This window comes from Vanacampus margaritifer, chromosome 1 (genome assembly GCF_051991255.1).
Source record: "Vanacampus margaritifer isolate UIUO_Vmar chromosome 1, RoL_Vmar_1.0, whole genome shotgun sequence".
In the NCBI taxonomy this organism is placed as follows: Eukaryota; Metazoa; Chordata; class Actinopteri; order Syngnathiformes; family Syngnathidae; genus Vanacampus; species Vanacampus margaritifer.
In genome coordinates this window covers 15,574,276-15,598,456 of record NC_135432.1, presented here as the reverse complement: position 1 = coordinate 15,598,456, position 24,181 = coordinate 15,574,276, and the positions used below count along the sequence as shown (strand labels likewise).

Here is a 24,181-nt window from a genome sequence, read left to right as displayed (position 1 = left end):
GATGACAAGTTGCTGTCCACGCAGACTAGTGAAGGCTGCTTGAAGAGGCAGACTGCAGTACAGTCTGACTGCAACCACTGCACACTGGTGGGCTGGTGTTGCCTGGTAAGGATCTAACGGGCGGCCAGGACATGGGAGTGGAAATAGAAACCATCAGTCCCGGCGACGGTAAGCTAAGTTCTCTCTTTCTTTTTAAAATGGTTTTATTATTTAACAAATGGGTGTAAATGCATCATTCCTGTAACATGAATCACATTACTATTCCTTTGCATCCTCCATAGGAAGAACTTTTCCTAAAAAGGGGCAGACATGTGTGGTGCATTATGTCGGTAAGTACAGTACTATTATTATTAGTTTTGGATTATTTAATGTGGAACCTACACGCCATTATTCACTACAACGTGCCAATTTTTTTGTGTGTTCTCAACTCTGGAACACTCTGATGCCAGATGACACTATAGCTCTACTTCATAGCCTAAAATCAAGTCTTGGTACCAAGTAACTATGTTGAATTTTAAATAGAGACAATTAGAAATATTTTAAAGGGGCATGAATTACTCATGTTTTTTGACTAGTCAGTGTTTATTTACTATACTGCAAATATGTGTATGTTTCTACAGTATGTAATATGTATGTAAGACTTACATATAATTCTAATCATAAATTATTCATAAGAGAATATAGGTTATTGAAAAGAAAGTTTTGGATTAAACCAAGAAGGACAGGCCTTTTGCCAACTATGGCCTGACATGTATATTACAGTCACAGTACAGCGTTATCAACTGTAGCTGCAAGTCCATGTTAAAAAGTGATCAAATATTTTGACAAAACATTTTGACGTCATTTGTATGTGAACATTTTCACGGCTTAGTGTATTATGCATGCACTGAACACGCATGGAACCAAATTTTCTGGTGGTGCTAGCCCAGGGGTGGGCAAAATATGGCTGGCGGGCCAAATTTGGCTCATTGTTTTATATAGTCTAACAATTCTTTACACGATCAATAATCCTGTAATGTTGGCTCCAATAATTTCATTTTTTTGCCCCCCCCCCCCTGAAATTAGTTAATATTTTTTTTCCATTAGGTCCCTAAATTATTGTTTATTTTAAATAACATAAAAATAGGCAAATATATTTGTATAGATTTTATAGACATTTTTTTTTTCATGAAATCATTGGTAATTGTAAAGTAAATAAAAGTATTTTGCAAACATTAAATGGGCCAACACATTTCTAGTTCTAACCAAATATTAAATGTGGCCAAATCATGACGCTGGAGCTGCTTACTTTATATAAGTCCCTGTGTATAGTCTTCTTCACTTCTCACTTTTTTCTCTAATAAAAATTGGTTTTGCTCCCTAAAAAAAAGAGCCTCTGACAGGTTCACTTCAACTATTAAAATGTCTTTATTCATCATGTATTTTAATTCCTGGCAAATTTGAGCATAATTAACTAGTAGTGGGTTTGTTTAGTTGTTCTCATTGTGTAAATAATGTATATACAGCATTTGTGTACAACAGTTCTCGCTTGCCAGAACTGGGGCAGTGTTCTCACCTCCTCCCACTATAACACAATCTCCTCTTTGCTTCAAGATGATGTAACATGGCCCAGTTTGTGCTTCCTTTGCCATTTTGGTCTCCAGAAAAATCGTCCGAAATCAAAAGCCTGTTCCTTCCTTTACTTTTTTTTTTTTTTTTTTTTACGTAACATCTCTGACATCATATCCTGTGTGGTTCCTGTGCGTTTCCAGGATAACCAAAGCAACCTTGAAATTTAGCATGAAACAGGATATTCTAACTCACGAGTGACTGGCTGTGAATGAAGCTCAAGAGAGTTCATGTGGAAAAAGCAAACGTATCTGCTTGTATAAATGACTTCCATTAGAGTCAATGCTGGATGTGTTGAGGAGATGAATAAATAACACCATGTCTAATACACGTGCGTAGACAGCTGCCCTGCACTGGAACGCTGTGTGTTTTATAACTCTTCATGTTTGCAGGCCTCTTCCCAGACGGACGCAAGTTTGACTCTTCTCGTGACAGGTCCAAGCCCTTGAGGTTCAGGATGGGCATGCAAGAGGTCATACGGGGTTGGGACGAGGGCGTGGCGCAGGTGAGATGAGGGTGAATGAGTCAGAAACTCATTATACCAAGAGGTATACAGTTATGCATGTTCATATGAAACTCGTATGGCATACGGCACTTTTCCATGTGCTTTCCTGTGCTGCAAGGCAAAAATAAATAAATAAATCTTGCAATCAAACAGCCGTAATGCGTAAGTAGAAAGTTACAAACTTCAGCATCTGTTCCAGCTTTTTTGGAACATGCTGCAGGCATCAAATTCAAAATGAGAAAGTATTTCAACAAAAACAAAAGCGGTTATCAGTTTGAACATTAAATATCTTGTCCTTGTATTGTATTATGGCCTGCAGTGTTGAATATAGGTTCAAAATAATTTGCAAATCATTTTACACACTGTCTCAATGTCATTAGAACTGGGCTTTGTAATATACTGTCCACAACATCATTAGTACATTTGCTCATTTTCATCAATATGCTGTCACAGTTCCATCATCTATCTACAGTATACAAAGTATCATTATTTATGTGATCAAATTGAAAAAGTCCTCTGTTTTTGTTTGTTTTTCAAAAATGATGCTTCTTCTTCTCCGCTTCCAGATGAGCGTGGGCCAGCGAGCCAAGCTGACATGCTCGCCTGACTACGCTTATGGAACCAAAGGCCACCCGGGCCTCATCCCCCCCAATGCCACCTTGATCTTTGAGGTCGAGCTGCTTGGTCTAGAATGAGATGAATCCACAAGTGTCATGCAGCAATTTTTGTGTGTGTTGATTTTATTTAAATACCCTGTTAGATACTTTGGAGACTATTTTTAAAATTCAATGGCAGTAACATAACACACTGTAGTTTATTTCACTAATCTGTGCTACTGCAGTCGTAAAATGATCATTACAGATATTTGTATCATATACATTTGTAGGTCATAAATATGAAGCAATACAATAAAAAAGTACATAACAGTAATGGAGTGAGCCTTGAGCCACATATTCTTAAGCAACCTCAAATTGTCATATGTCGATAGTACTGTCGTAAACCGAGGATCCTCTGTACATCAACAAAGCTAATTGTTTTTGTTGTGTTGCTTCAAACTCGTAAACTATTGCACCTACTGTATGTTTTGCAAATAAATATGCTTAAATTAACAGTGTGTGTTAAACCTCACACACTTCACACACGTTGCCTCCAGTGCTACTCACACTGGTGTATGTAAGGTGCGAATGTTTGGTGGTGGTCGGCGGGGCCGTAGGCGCACACTGGCAGCCACACTTCCGTCAGCCTGCCCCAGGGCAGCTGTGGCTACTTAAGTAGCTTACCACCACCACAGTGTGAATGTGTGAGTGCATGAATAATGCATCCATTCCATCAAGCGTGTCTAGAAAAGCGCTCTATAAATCTGATGCATTATTATTTATTATTAAAATTGTTTTGAGTGCGAAAGCAGTTAAAGATAACCACAACTTATTTCAGCGGATACCCTCCATTTTTTTTTCTCTTGCCTCTGGGGTATTTTGCAGACAAAGCCTTTCAGGTCTTTTAACCCCTTTTAAAGCATGAAAGCAAACTTTAGATGAGTTTAGCCTGAAATAATTGGTTGGTATTCTCTAGATGCTTGAAATGTAGTGCACATAAGGCAGCTGGGGTGTCAAATTGTGACCTTCCCCCTACCTTGTTTTTTCTAATGACTAAAATATTTTTCTCTGACTATTGTTGTGGAGTAGATCTTTTCTTCCGCGTGTTCGTTTTCTTTCGGGTAGTGAGAATGTTGGTTATCTGAATACAGGCTGGAGATCGATGAACAGTTCCTTCAAACCTTTTATTTCTACAGAATATTCCGGTCACAAGTGAGTTACAGACAATGGCTGTAGCCTCTCACAAGTGCGAAGATTACAGAGGACTTACAATATTCTTATACTATCTTGAAGGGCGGTACCACACAGTGTCCATTAAACAGTTCAACAGGAGTTGACCGGACATGAGATAAACTCAAGGACATCATTCAAACCCAAAGTCCATTTGAGGAATAGAGGTTATTCAGCCATGGCTGCACCTGGTAGAAATTGCGATAACACTCACAAGGATACATCCGCAGAACAAAGCTCTACTGAGGAAATGAGGAAATTAAAACAGTTATGACTAAATCTGGGCAGAAGATACATTTCACTATATAACAATGGTGAGATCCTGGTGGAGTGATGTACTTTCTGGTACCTTTTTACACTAGTCTTACTATGTAGCTAGGCATTCCCTTTAAAAAAAAAAAAACAAACGTGGTAATTTTTATATTTGTCATCATTCTGTAACAGAATAGCAAAAGAAAGAAAACTCATGCACACAGTCAACTGCGATTTCTGCTAGACTTTTGCTGGGCATGAAATTAGGGTCCACAGACTCCCTAACTTGAGCCAATGTTCGAACTGTAACGGCCTTTTGGTCTTTCATATTTGCTGACATCACAAGTTACAACCGGCAATCACCAGACCTGCCCACACTCAGATAGACGTTACAATTCTTTACAATTATGCATGCTAAAAACTGTGTTTTTGTGTAGATTCTAAGTCATTCGTGTGATGGTGGAGGATAAATGTGGAATCGCGGCAACTGGAATCTTCTGGTTGTTGATGTTTTTCCCCTTGTTTTCCTGAAATATATATAAAAAAAAGACCCACTTACACCCCCTTATACCATTAAAGGCTAGCGAAAACGTGGAAAAGTCATGTGACACGCACTGTGTGGGCGGGGCTTCTGGAGTTACGTCACTTTCCAGAATCCCCCTTCAAGTCGTCAACGACGAGACGAGAGACCCAGAGCAACGACACACTGTATTTACAGTCTGGTCGACGCCTCTGTCTGAGACTAAACATTTTTTTCCTAAACAACAAGTCGACTTCCAAGTCAATACATTACAGGTGAGTCTGTTTGGTTTTACCTTTGATGATGAGAAACGCTACCTGACATCCACCCTGGCTTCTTTTAGCTAACGGTAAATGCTAGCTGCTGTGTTTGTGCGTCACTATTTAGGGACAAAGAAAAACATGCAATTGTTGAAGCTAAACTGACTGTCTTTTATTACTACTACATTACAACATATCGTCTAACAAATGTGCCCTAAAAAATTGGCAGTCGGTAATTTGCAGCAGAATGATGCCGTAACTTGTTATAATTTGACAATGATTCTTTCTTCCGCATGACGTAACTGAATCATTCGTTTGAAAAAAATAATAACGCATGTTGTCATTTAGTTGGCTTAATGATATTGTAGCCTTGCATGTATGCAGTATTATTTCATATTAAACGAGAGACTTTCTATTTGGATTTCGCGTTACGTATCACAGCAACGCTGGCTCCTCTTGTTTACCGAATCTTTGACAGGAAGTCTTATGTCTTTTAAAATGTGAAATAGTTTGTAACAATTCGTGACGGACTTTGTGAGGGGACAGTTTTAACGGGGTTGGGTTGTTTTTGAGAATTAGTCACAACTTCCGGGCCCATTTCTTCAACCACCCTCCCTCCCCACCCTCTGTTTTTCCCAGCAAAGCTCCGACAAGGCCACAGTTTTGTAACGACCGACAGTATGTTTGGGTTTACTGACGTTAATCCTCTTTTACTCTTTTTCTTATAGTGAAACAACAATGCCAAACCTTTCTGTCACTAGCTTTAAAATTGTTATCCCCGCCACCACTATCTGACTGATTTCTGTAGAGCCAAAAGTTACCAAGAGGATTGCTTCCGAGATGAATCAGGTTTAGAGCTATGTTCTCCTTTATTATACGGTGCAACGATTGATTAAAAATGTTGTTGGGCATTTTAGTTCCTGGATTAAATGCACTCGAGAGCTGTGAACGGCCCATGGACTGCAGGTTTCAAACTCCTGCATTAAACGCTTGCACATACTGGCCTGCTATGGTTAAAGGAACATAAAGTCCCTTGGGGGGAAAAAAAAGCCTTTGCCAGTTGGCTATCATCCATTAAAGTAACCACAGCTACCTTCGTTGTGCATTTTGATCTGTGAGTACAGCGTAATAAATGTAACTAGGTGTAGTAAAAATCCTCTTTGTATGTTTAATTACATTTACATTACAGGTATATAAAATACTCCCAAGTTTTTCACCCCTAACTGCTGACAGTTTTGCAAACTCTACCCTCAGTTGTCAATAAGTGTGTTTACATTTTTTTGCTGGCCTTTTATTCTAGTAGTAGATGCAGTGTATTTAATCACTGGGTGTGTCATCCACTTAAATAACCTTCCTTAAATGGACCATGGTGGGACATTATAGCGCTAGGATGTTGTGTAACTTGCCAGGGAATTCAACAAAGTAGAAACACACAACAGTTCAATGTGTGTGGACATTATCCGTGACCAAGAAAGACAAACGTCTAATCTCATGCAGGGTAGTTGGTGTTGTGTCTAAATGCAAATCAAAACTTAACGTGAGGCAGTTACCACATTCCATTTCCATTGTAGCACATGAATTTCAATTGACCAATCAACGGACATCAGCATTTCTGGCGCTACCATAATTAGTTTTTTGCACAAATAAAGGCTTCCCTCAAGTGAGAACATTAAATGATACTTGTACTAGTAGTCAAGTACGACCATATAATGACATACACAAATTCAAGAACTTCTGGCAATATTCATAATAACAATAATAATCAGGATGACTATGCATTTGTGTTGTATATTTAATTTCTATTTGTGTACACAAAAGTTGGTGGTCATTTCGAAGTGTTCAAAGTTTCAAACTATTGTTTTGTAATACAAGGACTGGAGTATACGGTACATACTCATGATGTCATCATAAAAGACAAGCAGCCAAAATGCATTTCCTCCAGCTCCATGCTGCTTCCCATAATGGAGGTGGATATAAAGTGAGCAAACATAACATCGCTCATGGAAAGTAAACAGTGAGCTGTCTTCAAATGGGGCCTCTGTGTTGCCCAGTACAATAGTGTAGTGTGTACGAGGACAAAAGTGAGTGGTGTCTATGAGTTCTACATCTCAGGCAATGTTTTGATTGTGGTCAAAATGATGCACTTCTTATAATGACTCAATGCTTTTGTGATTTATTGGGTCTCAAATGTCATTCAGGAGGTCGTACAAAGGTATAAATATGAGGTAGCTGTAGGGATATTTGCACTCAGGGCGGTCGGGTGCTTAATTTTGTCTCATCGTTATATGACGACACAATGCGTATGCTTGCTTGTACGTACCTTTATGGTGTGCACATTGCATACATTAAAGTACCACTGATTGTCACACTCACCTAAGTGGGGCGAAATTCTTTCTCCGCATTTGATTAGGCTGGATTTACACTACATGGTCCATGTGACCCAATTCCCTCCAAATGTACATGAAAATAAAATCTCTCTATTTATCCCACTCTTGGTTTGTTTGCCTGTTCCCTGGGGAAATGCTTTTGTCACATCTTGTGATTTTGATGTTTTGCTGGCGAGGAATTAGTGATGCTTCCTTTTTTGCCGCCTTCTGTAAGAAAGAAAACGGGGCAAATCAAAAACACCAACAAAGATCTAATCCAAATCAATTCCAAGAGGCTGTTCTAGATTTTTATTTGTTGTAGATCGCAATATAATTTTGGAAATGGTGATGATCCAGTCCAGGGTCAAAATTTTAACATACTCTGAACTCTTGTTTTAATGTAATTTTTGCATTTAGCTGATTTATTCTGCCTGAAAGAGTTGTCGTAATGTGGGTCTGCATGCATGTAGGCCTTAGCTGACGTCATTGTTGTTTTTCAGGCCACTAACTAGTTGAGATGGAAACACCAGCACCTCTCGTGGCATTTACAGCTTTCAAAAGTTCTTAATGGACTTCAAAATACTATTTATTTTCAGATTACAGAAGTCCAGTTGGACAAAAAAAAAAATCCATGTTGGACATGCAAATATTCATGCCAGTGACTGAGTGTGAAACTGAAGGGCGTATATTAAAAATCCATACTTTTGCGTGTCCAATAAATCAAATGATGATATAAGACATGAACAGAGTCCCTGCGCAAGGATGATTTATTCCGGAGATCTCCAGTCACATCATTGAATAGAACTCAAAGCAGTTTCAGATCAGTAATGCCCCTCCTCCTTCGAAGAGCCAGCTTTTTATTACAATCAAGTCTAAAAGAAAAATACCTCTTCCTCCTCCTCTCATGAATAAGTAAATAGGTTATATAAGAGAAGAAAACAGATTACAAAAACAGAATTCTCAGTTGCACCTGTGTTCATTCTTTTTAGACAAAATATACTTTATGGGCACTTCTCGTACTTCTTCCCATAACAAAATCTCACAACAACAACAAGTTGAACTCGACAGCTTCTAATGTAGTATAGTTGTAGGAGTGCGCTCTCTCTCACGAACAGAATGTGTTTTCCCACAGAACACTGAGAAGGAACTTCTAGACCAAACAATGTGTACCATCTTAGATTAAGGTCAAATTATACTGAGTTCAACACTATTTTACCTACTTCACATCTATAAAACATTTCAACATGGTTAATATATGAAATAAAGAATTAAAAATGTTAATAATGTATAACAAAACCCAAAAGGGTTAAGGGGAAAAAGTGAATAAAAAAAATGTAGGCATAATGGCGTTAATACCGCCATTTCTTCTCTGTCAGTGAAGATATTTGTTGTTTTATACTTGCTGCACAACATGCCTCTACCTGCCCCGTTGTACTGCATGTAATGTCAGTCAGCTGACTGTTGGCTTTCATTTCCTCTTTTCTACACGTCAATGCTTTTTTTTTTATGCATGGTTGTCCTGTCACTATTTTTTTCTCTATTACCTTCCATACACTGACTGACATTTTTGACCGAGTTGAAATAGAGTGTTATGTTGTCCTTTCTTAAGCAGCACATATACAAAGTGGTGACACACAATATTCAAATTAAGTTGGAGTAAGTGTTGGAGCCATTTTAGATAACACAACAGCTGACGTGATTCACTCTGACGTGTACATGCAGCACATAGATGTTCACACACTGACACTTTGCTAATGTTAACTTGTGTTGTCTGGAATAATTTATTCAAGATAAATTATCTCTATCTTGGACTAACGTCATATTTATAGCTACAGATCAGCAGATCGGCAATCTATTAGTTTATGTAATGCTGCACTTTGACTTGGGTAATATATAACTATATTGCTTACGATACAGTTTAATTATTTTTTTCCCGAATACAGGTGATCACAATGATCATGTCATTTGCTATCAAATCTTTTTAAAATAGGTTATTCTATGGAATAATTGAGTATTTTAAGTGTGCGCTTTAGTCATCAGACAGCAATCAGGGTTTCCCACACCATACTAATACTTGGGCGGGCAACCCAAGTAAACTGGCCACCACCCAAGTAGATTTTAAGAAAATTTAATAAAAAAAATATATATACAGTGGAACCTCGGCGTTTGAACATAATTTGTTCCCGCGAAGTGTTCACAGTCCGAATTGTTCAACCTCTGAAACATTTTTTCACATAGGAAATAATGTAAATGCAATTAATCCGTTCCCAAGCTCCAAAAACAGAAAATTCCTATTTTAATTTCTATTTATGTTTTTTACATTTACACCATGTACAGTATTTTAACAATAAAAAAATACCTTACCTTTTTTGTTGTGGTGTGATGGCATCACTGGATAATAAATGCTTTGTTAATGCTAGCTTTAGTTCACTGCTGAGTTTGTGTATTTTACATTGAGTATATTGTTAGACTACTAAGCGGTCCTTGCGTGCATTGCTTTAACGTCAGGCACGTTGTTGAACAGCTAAGTGGGGTCCTCGTGCCAGTATTTACAGAAGTAGTAACGGTAGTTACAACAGCGCGATAATCTCCTTCCTTATTTCACTGTGGTTCGTAGCACTGTATGTTTTTCTTTGCTGCCACTGGCACTGTTGTCTTTCTTTGGGCCCATGGTGAATCAAAATGCCCTCTCGAGTATGGAGCACCTCCAGGAGTACTCACGATCTGACTGGAAATGAGCAGTACATTGTCTCAACTAACGCAACATGAGCATCTGGCATTGCTCAGCTTTGCTTGGCTTCACTCGGCTACCCGTTTTCAAGGTGCGTTCGGCTTAGCTTGCTTTGCTTGGGTGTTCAAACTCCAAAAATGAGTTCAAACTCCAAGGCATTTTTTATTCTGATTTTTGGGTTGAAGTCCGATTTGTACGAGTTCCGAGACGTTCAAACTCCGAGGTTCCACTGTATATAAACAAAAAAAAAAACGTGTCGCGACCAGATATACTGCATGTAACATTAGTTCGCCGTCTCTCAATTGTGGATTATGAGGTTACCGGACACGCAAGTAGCAGGAGTCCACCCACCCGAGTCCACCCTCCCAAGTAGATTTCAAATCTGTGGGAAACACTGGCAACTGTTGGTATCTGTCTGATGTTTTTTTTTTTTTTTTTACCGTACACTGAGAGATAATACTGCAATGTCATAGTATCATGATGTTTTTCCTTCCCTTATCTTTTTAACATCAAAGAGCCATTTAACATTTGCATCTGGCTTGTTTGCTTGTGTTGCTCCTTTGTTTCACCATAGCAAGTGTGTCACCTGTCTTGTGTTTTCCCAAACAGGATGTCTCTCTATCCATCCCTCGAGGACCTAAAGGTCGACAAGGTGATGAAGGTAAGCTTTGCAGCCTCATCTTTCCTTGTGTCTGTGAGTAAAAAGTGTCACCGAGGGTTGCACTGAATATATTTTTATTTTAAAATGGGACTGGCCAATGTCATGCTTAGTGCTTGCAATGCTAATGTGAATCTTCTGATGCAGACATAAGGTTGAGATGACATGAGCCAATAGACCACACTCAAGCCTCTTTAATAATGTACAACTTGTTTTGTATTTTTAAGAGGTCCTCATAGTGGTCCACAGCTGCGCTCTCACTCCCCATATCTCTGCACATTGCACTGATGCTAATTGATCCATAATTGCACTGTATATATAGCCTCGCTGTCTGATGACTATCATGTGATGATTTAACTTTTTATTATATCACGACTTCCATGAACTCTTTAGCTACACAGTGTTGATAGGAGACCACCTCTTGTACCAACAATGTAGCTTAAGACTCAGTTGCGTGTATTTGGTGTGTGTAGTGTGCTGCGTGTTACTAATGTGTCAAACACACTTCGACAAATTGCATCCTCCACAGTTTACGTGGTCTTCTAAATAGCGAAGACATGTGATGACCGGATCCAGACTCAGTTTCAACCAAGTACTGATAACCTCACCAATTTGCAAATTGACATTCACAATTTTTTTTTTGTAGAACACAGCTGCCACTTATTTTTGCAGACTGAGACAGTACGAGTATTGACTCTTTGAGTATGCACTGATACAGAGCAGTACCACTAGTACTTTTGATGTATAAAATCTCATTTAACACAATGACAAATATTGTGAACAAAGGTCTTTCTTTCTGATGTCAAATTGCCGTACTATAGCAGCAACCACTGCCTACTACTACTACAGGAAATTGCGAGCCTTTACTGTACTGTTTTGTGTCAATAATTTACAAAGGTCTAATTTCACTGGATGACTGCATGATACAAGCAGCGAACAGGATGTACCTGAGCCATATTTTGAGCTTTGTGGCAAAGGGGGTGAATACTTATGTACATGTAAGTTGTTACTTGTTTTATGTTTAATGAAATTCAAAAAATTTTTTCATCTGTCATTTTGGATGTTGTGTAGAATTTTACACCAAAAAAGTGAATTTCTTTCAATTCTGGAATAAGACTGGAACGATACAAAATGTGTCAAAAGGGAAGTGCTGAAGTGCTTTCTGGATGCGCTCACTGTATAATATACGGTGACAATGATAGTTGAATAACATTGCAGTGGTTCATTTTCATGAAACACCGTGTTATGAAAACAGTAATTAGGCATACCAAGTTGTCATTGAACATAAGAGATGTCATGATATCCAAACGTCACAATATGATATCACGATATGAGCCTCACAATATGATCATTATCACGATACTGTTGAGAGGCTGGTGATATTTAAAAAAAAAACAGCTCACAATACTGTATAAAATCCCACAATATTGTAAAAAAAAAACATCGGAAAAAAGCAAAATATTGTGACACTTTCAGTCATTTTAGTGTCATTGTTGTATTGGCTCAGCGGCGCAAAGTATTATGGTGAATGTAGTTCACAATGCTGTGCTTGCCCGAAGCGGGTGAAAAGTTTTTTTTTTATGCTAATGTTGAAAAATATTAGCTGGTAGGACTAATCTATGGGAATGACAACCGCTGCAATATGTCTGGTTAGAACATTTTTTTTCTCCATGAGAGCAATTATCAAACCAGCATGTAAATTTCCTTCTCTATACAATGTTAACAAGTTGAGGTCATAAATTAATTATAGTTCAAATAGTACAGTGTACATAAACGTCATAACATTTAATATTGACTCAGGCACTTACTTGCTCATGCACACACACGTTGTGAATCGAGTCAATTTGTGGAGGAACTCAAATGTGTTATGTTCCCCTTCATCTGGCAATTAGCATGGGTCTTAAATGTGGAGAGCCAAAACATGCCTAATTAAACTACACTAATAAACTAACCACCAGAGGGTGGTGCAACTGCACAAGCCGGCCTTTTTAACAGACGTGCTGCTATTAATTATCGTAACATGACGATGATATCGTGGTCACTATCACAATATTGCCGTTGTCGTTACATTCCAAATTGGACAGTGACACATTTTATAATATCAAATCAAAGATCAGCAGGATTCCATAACCTGACTGCTCACTCTGATTACCGCTCAGGCTCAGGCCCAGTTTGCCCACACCACCACCACCAACAACGCTGCCATGCCAGCCATCACTGAGGGAGGTGACCAGCCGCAGCCGCAGCCTGCCGCCGCTCAGATGCCTTCATCCTGTAAGTTTTATGCACAATATGCTCTATCTTGTCTGTATGAAATGTTAACTGTTTGGGGCAACCTTAGATTGTTTCATCATTTTGGTCATCAGGTTGTTACGGTAAATATTTTATTCATTTTTCATTGGGTGTACAAATAATGAAATATTGAATGAAGGTTCTTACAAAGTTCAACGTGCTGCTCATGTCAATGTGTTCATTGGTAGATTTTTTTAATTAATTTTTTTTAACTATCATGAAGTTCTGTAACCTGCTCTTTTGCTTGAGTCCTGTGGGCATTGGTTCCTTTGCTATCTGAGTCACCATGGAAACGGGCCTTGGCTCTTGTGCTGGGCAGGATTGAATAGAGAGCAAGAGGGAAGGGAAGCGGAGGTTTGAGGAGGAGGGATGGATGAAGAGGCTTACTGGGGGTGTTGGATAGAGTTGTAAAAAGTTCAGGTGGGGCTGGTGAAGAGGAACTCAAAAAGGAAGCAAAAGCGGTACACTGACATCAGCCATGGAAGGACATGCTAATATTGAAGAGTACAGTCGCTGTTTTCTCATCCAACATGGCTTGTGTATAGGAACAAGGATATGCTGAAACAAATTTCAAAGGGCTGTTGCTCATGAAAAAAAGAAGAAGCATCAAACCAAAATTTGTATGTGCACACCTGAATCTGATGAGGGGAGAACGAGCTGATGATAAGCACAAATGGAGAGCTTTATTTTAGGCCAGTGTGGGAGTTAAGGCTGAATCATCGTCATTTCTTGAGCAGTACCATTATCAGATTTGGCCAGTATATTCCCTTCCCTTTTTAATGTGCTCAATGTGACAAAAACATACTTGACCTGAATCTAACTTGTATCAAGGGCTGTGATGACACAATGAGCAGGAACCACTCAGTAGCCAGGGTTACATGGAGCCTTTTGAGCTATTCAGATTAAAATCATTCTGAATGATGATCTGTGGTCACTTGTTTCGCTCCTTTAAGCAGATCAGCCCTGCAGCAGCCGTCAGACGCGCGGACATCGATCACATGATTTATCAAGATGGAGTTCATGCGTCATTTAGCACAGTAGTTTTGAAGCACAATCTTGATAAAAACAAGTTACAAGTACTTTAAAACAAGTTCTCCCCTCGCAGACGAGCTCTTGGCAAGACGCCGACATTTTTCACGACGCATTTACGTCAAGACAGAGCATGCGCATATCGGGCGCAGTCTCGCCATTCCGATTGAAGCGTTTACCTGACGCTCGTTCGGATTGACGAAAGGAAAATACCACCCCTGTGATTTCGAATGAAATTCCGTTCGTAATCAGCCTTTTCATTCCAACTGCTTATATGGAGCATTTTCATTCCGTTTGGCCGTTCTAAACCTGACTGATCAAATGAAATAACGTGCAAAAGATTTGGTTCAAGAAAATGCAGACTGTGAAGGTCCAGTAGAGGGTGATGTGTCGTACAGTTTGGCGCAGTTCATACTCGTCGTGTTGGATGACAAAGTTCTGTAACATTATAGTACATAGTCATTTTGCAAGGATTTTTGTGTAAGGCTGTGTAGTTTAAGGATACATGTTGGAAATGAGGTGCAAATGCACCCAGTCATGAAAATAAAATCATTGTCTTTTACATTAAATGGATAGATGGAAACTGTAATAATCAAAATTACCTTTTGGATTTTTCGGAAGGGCACTGGTTTTCCTGTCGAACATTTGACCAAACTGCATATTTGTTCTAACCCTTGCAGCCTTGTACCCAAATCTGGAGGAGCTGGGAGAGTACATGGGCCTGAGCCTCAACAGCGACGAGGTGCAAAGGAACTTGGCCTTGTTGCCCGCGGCCGACAATGTAAGTGTCAGCCACGTTTTGCTTGTATCCAAAATCAACTAAAAATTAAAGTAGCACTAAGGAACTTTTCAACCTTAATCAAATATTTTCCTAACTCTTCTGATGAAACACCGACTTAAAACTAGTTGAATGGTAGTAGGGGTCTGTATCATTTTTACTGGCACTAATCAATGTTGAGGAAGAACACTGCCACACAAAAAACTATAAATGTGCTGAATGCTTTATGGCATACGTCACTTCCCCCTTTCCATATTCGTTACAAAGGCGGAAGTCAATTTGAATGTCGACGCACGATTACTGCTTTGTTGGCAGAAGATGCAAAACAACTGAAAAGTTTTGTCTGAGGAGACAAAAAAGAAAAAGGGAAGCTATGCGGATGAAAGGAGAGTCAAGGATCAACATTGGCCCTGATTTCACTTGCTGGCGTGAGCTAACCAACAGCGCAATGCGCTTGTCCTCATGGGAAACGTGGTCTTCCTTCAACATAACAATAGCGCTTTTGTCTATATGGTGCCGCCATAATCAAGTATAAAGTTCCTCAGTGTCCATGGATAAACACGCACACTCCATTACGGCAGCTCGTTTTCATGTCAACATTGTTCGTGGAGCCTGAAATAGAAAAAAAAAGTCAGGAGGAAGGTATACTGTTTTATGTATTGGACATTTTATAAAACATGGTGTTAAAGTTGCAACATAACATTTTGGAAATGACAGACAAGCTCATCAAAGTATTTGCAAAGAGGACATTAACTACATTTACGGTGTGACATTACTTAATGTTACATTTGACAGACAAACGTTTTTCCACAGAAACAGTAATGCCATCAGTTCCTTTCAAACTTTTAGGCCCTTTTTCAAATGTTTGTGTTTTCAGGCTCCAAAAACATCATCAGAGCTAGGAACCAAAAAGATTTATGAGCTGCTTGTTTATCACAGAAAACATGATTATTCTATTCCTTGGAGACGTACTTACCACAGGCATGGAGCAGTGTGGGAGGATGTGTTGTCTTCACTCGTGTGTGTGTGTGTGCGTGTGTGTGTGTGTCTTTTATGCGTGTTGCTTTCACATCACCCTCGCACCATCTGTGCTCTCTGACATTGGTCATATTTTTACCTGAGCAATATGTTCCGGAGCATTCTGGATCTCATCAACTGATGTAGGCGGATATCAAACTGACTGCTCCCACGCACAACACCTTTGTGTGATTCGACATCCTTATTGATGACGTGCTAAAATGGGGCTGGGTTATATAAATCAAAATTTAATGGTGATTTCAATATTGGCTTCTCGCCATAAAACTATTATGTTCAAAAGAAAAAACGATGAGTGTGACGGATGCTGCAAAACAAAACACACAATTACACACATTGTGCACATAAATACAAGACATACATCGTTTTACAAACATCACTAGTGCAAATGCTAGCAGTCAATGTAAAATCGCATTGACATGCTAATAGAAAATTAGCGTCCCGGAGTGATATTCCTTAAAATAACAAATATTCACACATAAACACTGTAATGACACATGCAGACGGGTAATATAATAAAAGTCATACATAATAGTCTTCCTAATCTCAAAAACGAGTTATGATAATAAAGTTTTGTTGCAACTTTCGTCAACTGTTTTTATCATAATAAGAGTGTGTAGTACTCAATGCATGTGTGGTACCACACTGCCCCCAAGAGGCCAAGGCATGCACAACGGGAACAGCCGGTATTTATTTTTGTCAGTTTTTTTGGTTGGTATTATTTTAATAATACTTTATATTGTTATTTCGCTTTGTTACTACAGACGCTCCCCACCTTACGAACGAGTTACGTTCCGGACGATCGTTCGTAAGGTGAATTTGTTCGTAAGTTGCTTTAGTGCTATATTTTGTATTATAATTTATGTTTAAAGCCTATATAAGTATATTGAAGGTTTATATAAGTATGTTTAAGGCTTGTACAAGTAACCTGCATTGGTTTGTACTGAAAAAAACTGTACTGTACTACGTATGTTAGAGAGAGAGAGCGAGAGAGACACACACAGTATGTACATGTACGTAATAAGATAAATAAAATGAAGTTTAACTTACTTTTGGAAGATGTACTCGATGCTTAAGGATTTGATGGAGGAGGAGGAAGAGGAGGATTTTATATCATGAGAGATTCTTCGTCGTCGCTGGAATCGGCTTCAAAAGTTATTTCCTGCTTCATGGGGACCGGCGTTTTCTTCCTCCTCCTCCTCGCCACGTTGCTCAGCCTCCAATGAGCTCTCACAGCGCCAATCATCGGTATTAGCGGCGGAAAGAAGCACTACGCGCAATACAAAATCTAACTTACAGCATTTCTTTCCAAACATTTTTCGACATACTGTACGCGCAGAAATGTTCGTATGTACCGTTGTTCGCAACTCGAATGTTCGTAAGTAGGGGAGCGTCTAATGTATTTTCTGGGTGTTCTTTTAAGTAAAATTTAAAGTTGAGGTTTGACAGTTGAATAAATAAGTTTTGACGTCAGTTCTATTAATTAATAGGTGATATAACTATCAATCAAAAATAATTGTAATTATAATTTTTTCCTTAATTGCCCAGCCCTATGCTGAGCTAAACCTATGCAAGTGTCAAAAATTGTCTCTCTAATCCTTCCTCTCCGGCCACCCACTCCCACTTTCTTTCCATCTCCTTCCCCCGCAGCAAGTGGCAGTGCCTGTCGGGGGAATGGTGTGTCCTGTCACGGGCTCAGACATCGGCATCAGGAGGGCCGAGGTTCGCCAAGGCCTGCGGGAAATTATTCTGTGCAAGGACCAGGACGGCAAGGTTGGACTCCGCCTCAGGGCAATTGACAACGTGAGTCAGCATTGTTAACTCTTTGAAGGCCATTGCAAATTATGTTGCGTTCTTTGTTTATTTGTGATATATGCAAGGTTCGTACTGGTGCTTAAAAACCTTGAAAATGCTTGGATTTTAATATTGTGTTTTCAAGGTTTGAAAAGTGCTTGAATTTTGGGTGAAGTGCTAGTAAATGCTTGAAAGTGTTCATCATATTTCTCGGTAGTCTGACTCAATTAGGGGTGAAACGAGTCCTCAGTAAATAGCGTACCAAAAAAAAATCAGTTTTCCTGCCTCAAGGACTCGTTTATTCAGCAATCTGCAGACAGGGCAGCCTCTTAAAGTCAAATTCAAGCTAGCAGCCGCTATGATTGCTTCCTTGGTTTAATTTCAGAAAAAAAGACTCGCCAGTCATCGATGTCCATAATGTGTCACTTATGATGCTTGTATTTAGAATTTTCCGCCACGGTGCGAATGAACAAACGTTATGTGGCCGGCTTGACTTTGTTTGCTCTCATGGAAACGGTAGCTCGCTAGACTCCATGCAAAAATACTTTGTGCACCAAATACATTACAATATATTTATATAACCTGTAACGCGAAGGAATAAAATTCCTTCTTTGCCTTATTACTGGCCAGCTGGTCCAAATTCATTAATGCACAACCACTACCTTCTCTGTATAATGTAAATGTACAATTAGAAAAAAAATAACTCATTGAAGAAAAAAGAAACCAATAGTTTTCTCATTAAGTGAAAATGTGTTATTTTTCTTGTGAACTTAAAAATACTCTTTATCCAAGTAAAAATACATTTTAAAATGAATACTTGAGTACTCTATAGCATCAAGTATTTGAATACTGAATTACTCGACTTAACATCGTCTAATTATAAAATGGAAAAAAATCTATTAAGTTTCCTTAAAAATGAAAGCAATGTGATCTGTTGGCTTTGCAACGTGCCTTTACGTTAGGTTGTTGTCTTGCATCCCGTGACAGACATTGTCTCCCCCAAGAGGACAGTAGTGCATCGGTCCATCATGCCGGAGGTTTTCGTTTTAATGAACATAGGCGGGAAAATGAAGAACACAAACTTTGGATAAAGCATGGACCAAATCCGCATATAGCAAAGTATGCAAAAAGGAAATTCAGCTTTTCACAATCGGAATCTATAGATGTGCAAGGAATTGTAATGATCTACTCCAGTCTGACTCGCTAATGCTAATTAGCGCGCTACTCGCGGCACTTTTATCACTCACAAGAACGGCTCCACGCTGCAAAAAAACAACATTTATTGGGATAACTTGATTGTGACTTTTCCCTTCTCTCTAATGTGGCTACAACTTAACAGTGTATTAGACAGCGTGGAACCACACTGCCCCTCAGTGGCCAAATCGGGTACAACATAAACAGCGCTCCAAATAAAGGCACACACAGACAAAGGCAAGACAGTATAAAATAATTTCAATAAAATCGATTTTAGGACATTTAAAATCGATTCTGAATCGTACTAAATGAGAATCGCGATTCTTATAAGAATCAATTTTTTTTGGGCACACCCCTAGTGTTAATACGTTTCGATACGGCATGTTCGATTCGGTCCACTTGCGTACCATATTCTTAAAATTTATTAGCGGGAGCTGACGCGCTGCTGAAACAAAGCTAGTAGGTGAGTTTTCACACAGACCCTATTGAGTGCCGCACGCGCTAGAGAGACAGGCAGGCACAGAAAAGACAGACAGCCGACAGATACTGGAAAAACTGGAAAATTGATCGTGAAAGTCCTTAAGAAGTGCTTGAATTTGGCCATGGAAATGGTGTACGAACCCTGCTTATGGCCAGAGGCGTTTATTTTGTCATTGACCAACTTTTAATTCAGGAGAAGAGTCCCTTATTTGTACAAATTCACACAAGCTGTCTGCTCTTTTTGTCCCTGTGGCCGGAGCCATCCCAGCATCCAGTCTCTAGTTTCCTTCAGCTCATTTCTATTTGCACTGCTGTGTCTGCATCTTAGGGGGTGTTTATCCAGCTGGTGCAGGCCAACTCCCCTGCCGCCTTGGCTGGGCTGCGCTTCGGGGACCAGGTTCTTCAGGTTAACGGCCAGAACTGTGCCGGGTGGAGTGTGGATAAGGCACACAAGGCCCTGAAGGCCGCGGCAGAGACGCGCATTGAGCTTATTGTGCGGGACAGGTGAGACCAGCTGGGACTTTTGTTATTTTATATGATTTATTCTTTAGAAACATTACATTTTCCTTGCAGTCTTTGGCCTAGTATAAACATTTTGATGACTGGTAATGGTAATTAATAAATACATTTAGCATTCCACAACATTTTAAATCATAGTTTCGTCATTGCAGATCCCAAATTCACCAATGTAGCGGAATGAGGAGACGTGGACTCAGTATTAGATGTTTTAATACCATTCCCAGACAGGAAATAATCTCACTAAGTTATATAAACAAGATTAATAATTGAATAGTGTATCTGTCATTTATGTAAACACCATTGTCTCAAAAAGATTTCTTTATTCTTTGGCTCCCTCTGCTGGCTGTTTGAAACCCGCCCGCTGTGTTTGTTCCTGGCGCTAGGCCATTTCAGCGCACTGTCACCATGCAAAAAGACAGCTCAGGCCACGTGGGCTTCATCTACAAGTCTGGCAGAATCACATCATTGGTCAAGGACGGCTCCGCAGCCCGCAACGGCCTGCTGACCGAGCATTACATCTGTGAGGTCAACGGGCAGAACGTTATTGGACTCAAGGTGGGTCGCACAATTACGTTCGCCAGCTTCTGCATCGAAATAGTGTTCACCACTAATGACATGGAACATACCCTGTAATGCCAAACATGTAAAGCTGGATAAAAAGTGTTGCATAGTCCTTATATTATATTTTGGTCTGTAACGTCTTTCTCTGGAAATTGCGGCTTCCAAAAAGACGCCTGTTGGTTAACTCAAGACTGTAACAAAACATGTCCAGGCGTGTGAGTGGTAGTTTGTCCATGTGCCATCTGATTTGACTGTCAAAAGAGTTAAGAGTGTTTACCACTCTCACCCAACGTCAGCTGGGATATCCTCCAGCTCACTCGTGACCCAGAACAAAGTGCAAGTGCTTAAAAAAAAATGCTTCCATGGGTAGACATACATTTGACATTTTATTTGCAGGATTCCCAGATTAAGGATATTCTCAACACATCCCCAACCGCCATGACCATCACCATCATGCCCAAGTTCATCTACGAACACATGATTAAGAGGTACGATGCCCATTCAGAATGCAGCCGCATGATTACGCACAAGGCCCATAAATCGAGTTTTTGCTTGTCATGCATATTTTGCGATTTTTGTGCTTGCAGGCATCTATGTGTTTTTGCGTATGATTCTGTCCACTTTTCATAACATGTCTGAGGAATAATGTTGCTGCGCAATTAAAAGCAAAACAGCTAAAGGTGCATTTTAACGTGAAAACATGATTCATCTCCCTTGAGACAAAATGCGAAAATGTGGTCGCTTGTCATGTCTTATGAGCAGCTTTTTGTTCATTTAAGTGAGGAGCCTGACTATGCAAAAGTGTCACTTGGCCTACAGGACAACCACAACATGGATGACTACAATTCACATGGAATCAGCAATATGTCTGCTACTTGTTTACGCTGGACACGTTCACAAAGTACCCTCGACTGATCTGTTACTATTTGGCCCTGACACACTTATAGAATAATCAAATGAATGTGACATTATTCAAACCAAATTTCTCCCAAATTTAGAATAAAATATATTCCTTTTGTCTAAACATCATGTATGTAAACACGATTCTTAATCAAAGAACATTTTTTGATATTGAACAATTAACCATATTTTATAAGACGTCAAACTGCATGGCTCAGCGGGCCCATGGCCACATGTCTTATGTTGAAGAGGAAGCATCGCCTCCAATCTCAATCAATTACAGCTTAACAATGAAAAAGCAATTCCACTCATGTTTTTTTTTCTCAGCAGGAATTAAAGATCCCTTCTTAAAAAAAAAAAATATATATATATATATATATTTATTTATTTATATATTATATATATTTATATATTTGTATATATATATATTTGTATATATATATATTTATATATATATATATATATATATATATATATTTATATATATTTATATATATTTATATATATATATATATATTTATTTATATATATATATATATATATATATATATATATATATATATATATATATATTTATTTATTTATATTTATATATATATAAATATATATATATATATAGTTGCTAGAATGTTCAGAAAATCCATTGTCATGGCGCATGGATTGTGTTGTAAAAGGCAGCCATGTTGTTAGTGCAAGCAGCTCATGTAAACTGGAATGAGTTTTGATCAACGACAGCCAATTTAAAAAAACAAAACAAAAAAAAACAAAGAGCTAAACATAAAACAGCATCCTGAGCACTAAACTTGACTTCATCAGTAAAATGGCTTAATTGGCCAGTCCTACTTGTAAGAAGTGCTTTAGAAATAAAAGGGCCCATTCCCATGAGTGATGTCGTGGTGGTTGTTACTAATTACAAAGCACATTGAAGACAAACTTTGTCCCGGGGCTCCGTTAGAAAGTTTTCCCAACTTCCCGCATTTGCCAACGAAGCAGCTGTTTTTGTTTGTTTTTCCTCCAGGATGTCCAGCAGCCTGCTGAAGTCGGCCATGGATCACTCCATCCCCGAGGTGTGAAGGTCACCAGCGGGACACCGACATGTCCGCCCCGCCTCTTCTCTTTTTCAGCCCTCCTTCGTCTGTCTCTTGCTGCCTCCTGTATCATCAACGCCTTCATTTATCATCATAATCTCAAAATGCCTTGATTATATCTTTCAGTAATCTTTATGGTCATTATATTTCATTTTTTTGTTTACAGTTTTCTCTTCCTGTGCTGACACAGAGTAGTTCTTTTTTTTTTTTTTAACCTTTTTTTTCTACGTTGTAATTGCAGTCCAAAACGAGATGCGCATTATTTTTGCCTTCCGAGATATTTTTTTTTTTTTCTCTCCAAGCCATGCAAACTTGCGAGTCCAGAGCTTCCTCCTTGCGATGGAGACCATCGTTCATTTCTTCCATTCCACCTCGTCGTCCAAGATGCTGTAAACAGTCAGCCGCCTGAGCCCCACCGACCGTGTGCACCCGCCATCTTTGCTCACTTGCTTATTTACTCACTACACCTCGTAGATTTTAGACTTATGTTATTTTTAAGGGTATGACATTTTATCTGGGTGGGGGGGTTGTTGACACTGACTGTGCTTGCTATGAGCTGGATTTTGGTCATATATGTGATGCGATATCTACCCGGAAAAAAAAAAGATCACGGATTTATGCTGGATTCGGTGACAGCTTGGAACCCCACTCAAAAGGAAACCAAAAATATGGCGGACTCAGCAAACCCTTTTTTAATTTTTTTTTATTTACATTTTCCCAAATTACTTAAGAGATAGCAGTAGCAATATACACTTACACCAGTTTACACGGATATCTACTAATAATACAGATGCAGTAGCTACAAATTAATCTCAGAATTAGCAAGTAGGAACTCCTGCTGGATTTTTGCTATCTTCTCAATTTTGTAAAACAGCGTTAGAAGCGGCGTGTTTGGGTTTGAGTGGCATTTGTGCTGGCATATATTCAAATGGCGCCATGTGGTCACGCACCAGCTGGACTCAGCTCGGTAGTCGGTGTTGTCCATGGAATCACAGCCATACAGATGTGTATGCTGCCTGGATCAGCAAATAGTCAAAGATGGTTCACGGGCGCAGCTAACACCATATTAGCATTCATCATGCCAGGAAATTGCGCTCGCTCCATGTGCAAATCAACAAGTTGTCGGCAGGATTGTAGTGCATCAGGGTAGTTTCTGTGCTCATTTGCTCTTGACGATCATTTCAAGGGGATCTGGAGTAGTATTTGTCAGGGGCCGGGTATGTGCTGGGTTGACCCACTAAGTGCACTTTCCACCACTTTTTTTCTTTTTCTTTTTTATAAATAAAAGTTGTCTCTCCTGTTTCCATTTCAAAAGCTGTTTTTGTTGTTGTTGAAGTTATTATTGTGTGCGTGTGGTGCCTCTTGTGAACAAAACTACCCAAGAAATGTTTCCCCACAGGAAGCTGCTCAAATTAGATGCTGAAAAATCAACCTTTTGAATTGCTAGAAGGGTCCGGCACCCTCTTGCCGCCCTCCCCCTGCTGTCCTTTTCCCGACTGAAGAGCACAGTGAAACCGGGCAGCTTTTTTTTTTTCTTTCTTCTTCTCTTTTTTACTTCTGTCAAGTTGCTCCTTTTTGGGTGCATGTATTCTTTCTCATGTTCTGGGTATGCAAACTGATAAAAATCATTCACATTCTGTAAAAAAAAAAAAGTTTATATATGAATGTAACCAAGATAATACTATTGTAAAACAAATAAAAAGTCATTCTGTTCACATCCTCTCAGTAGCTGTTGTCTTTGTACACGAACATTATCTTGAAAAAACAAAACAAACCACTAAAATA

The 24,181-nt window shown here is 39.1% G+C and overlaps 2 protein-coding genes across 2 annotated transcripts; both read left to right on the top strand.

The window, feature by feature from the left end:
• Positions 1 to 7: 7 nt before the first annotated feature.
• On the top strand, positions 8 to 3,782 carry LOC144056382 (peptidyl-prolyl cis-trans isomerase FKBP1A-like). Its single transcript, XM_077573162.1, has 4 exons — positions 8 to 168; positions 282 to 329; positions 2,001 to 2,113; positions 2,680 to 3,782. The coding sequence occupies exons 1-4, from the start codon at positions 132 to 134 to the stop codon at positions 2,806 to 2,808; spliced, it is 327 nt and encodes a 108-aa protein (XP_077429288.1). The 5' UTR covers positions 8 to 131; the 3' UTR covers positions 2,809 to 3,782.
• A 1,047-nt stretch (positions 3,783 to 4,829) lies between these two features.
• Positions 4,830 to 24,111, top strand: sdcbp2 (syndecan binding protein (syntenin) 2). Its single transcript, XM_077576162.1, has 9 exons — positions 4,830 to 4,986; positions 10,678 to 10,729; positions 12,886 to 13,000; positions 14,728 to 14,828; positions 17,511 to 17,663; positions 19,657 to 19,832; positions 20,231 to 20,402; positions 20,805 to 20,896; positions 22,327 to 24,111. Exons 2-9 carry the CDS (start codon positions 10,679 to 10,681, stop codon positions 22,379 to 22,381), a joined length of 915 nt encoding a protein of 304 aa, XP_077432288.1. The 5' UTR covers positions 4,830 to 4,986; position 10,678; the 3' UTR covers positions 22,382 to 24,111.
• The last annotated feature ends 70 nt before the right edge of the window (positions 24,112 to 24,181 follow it).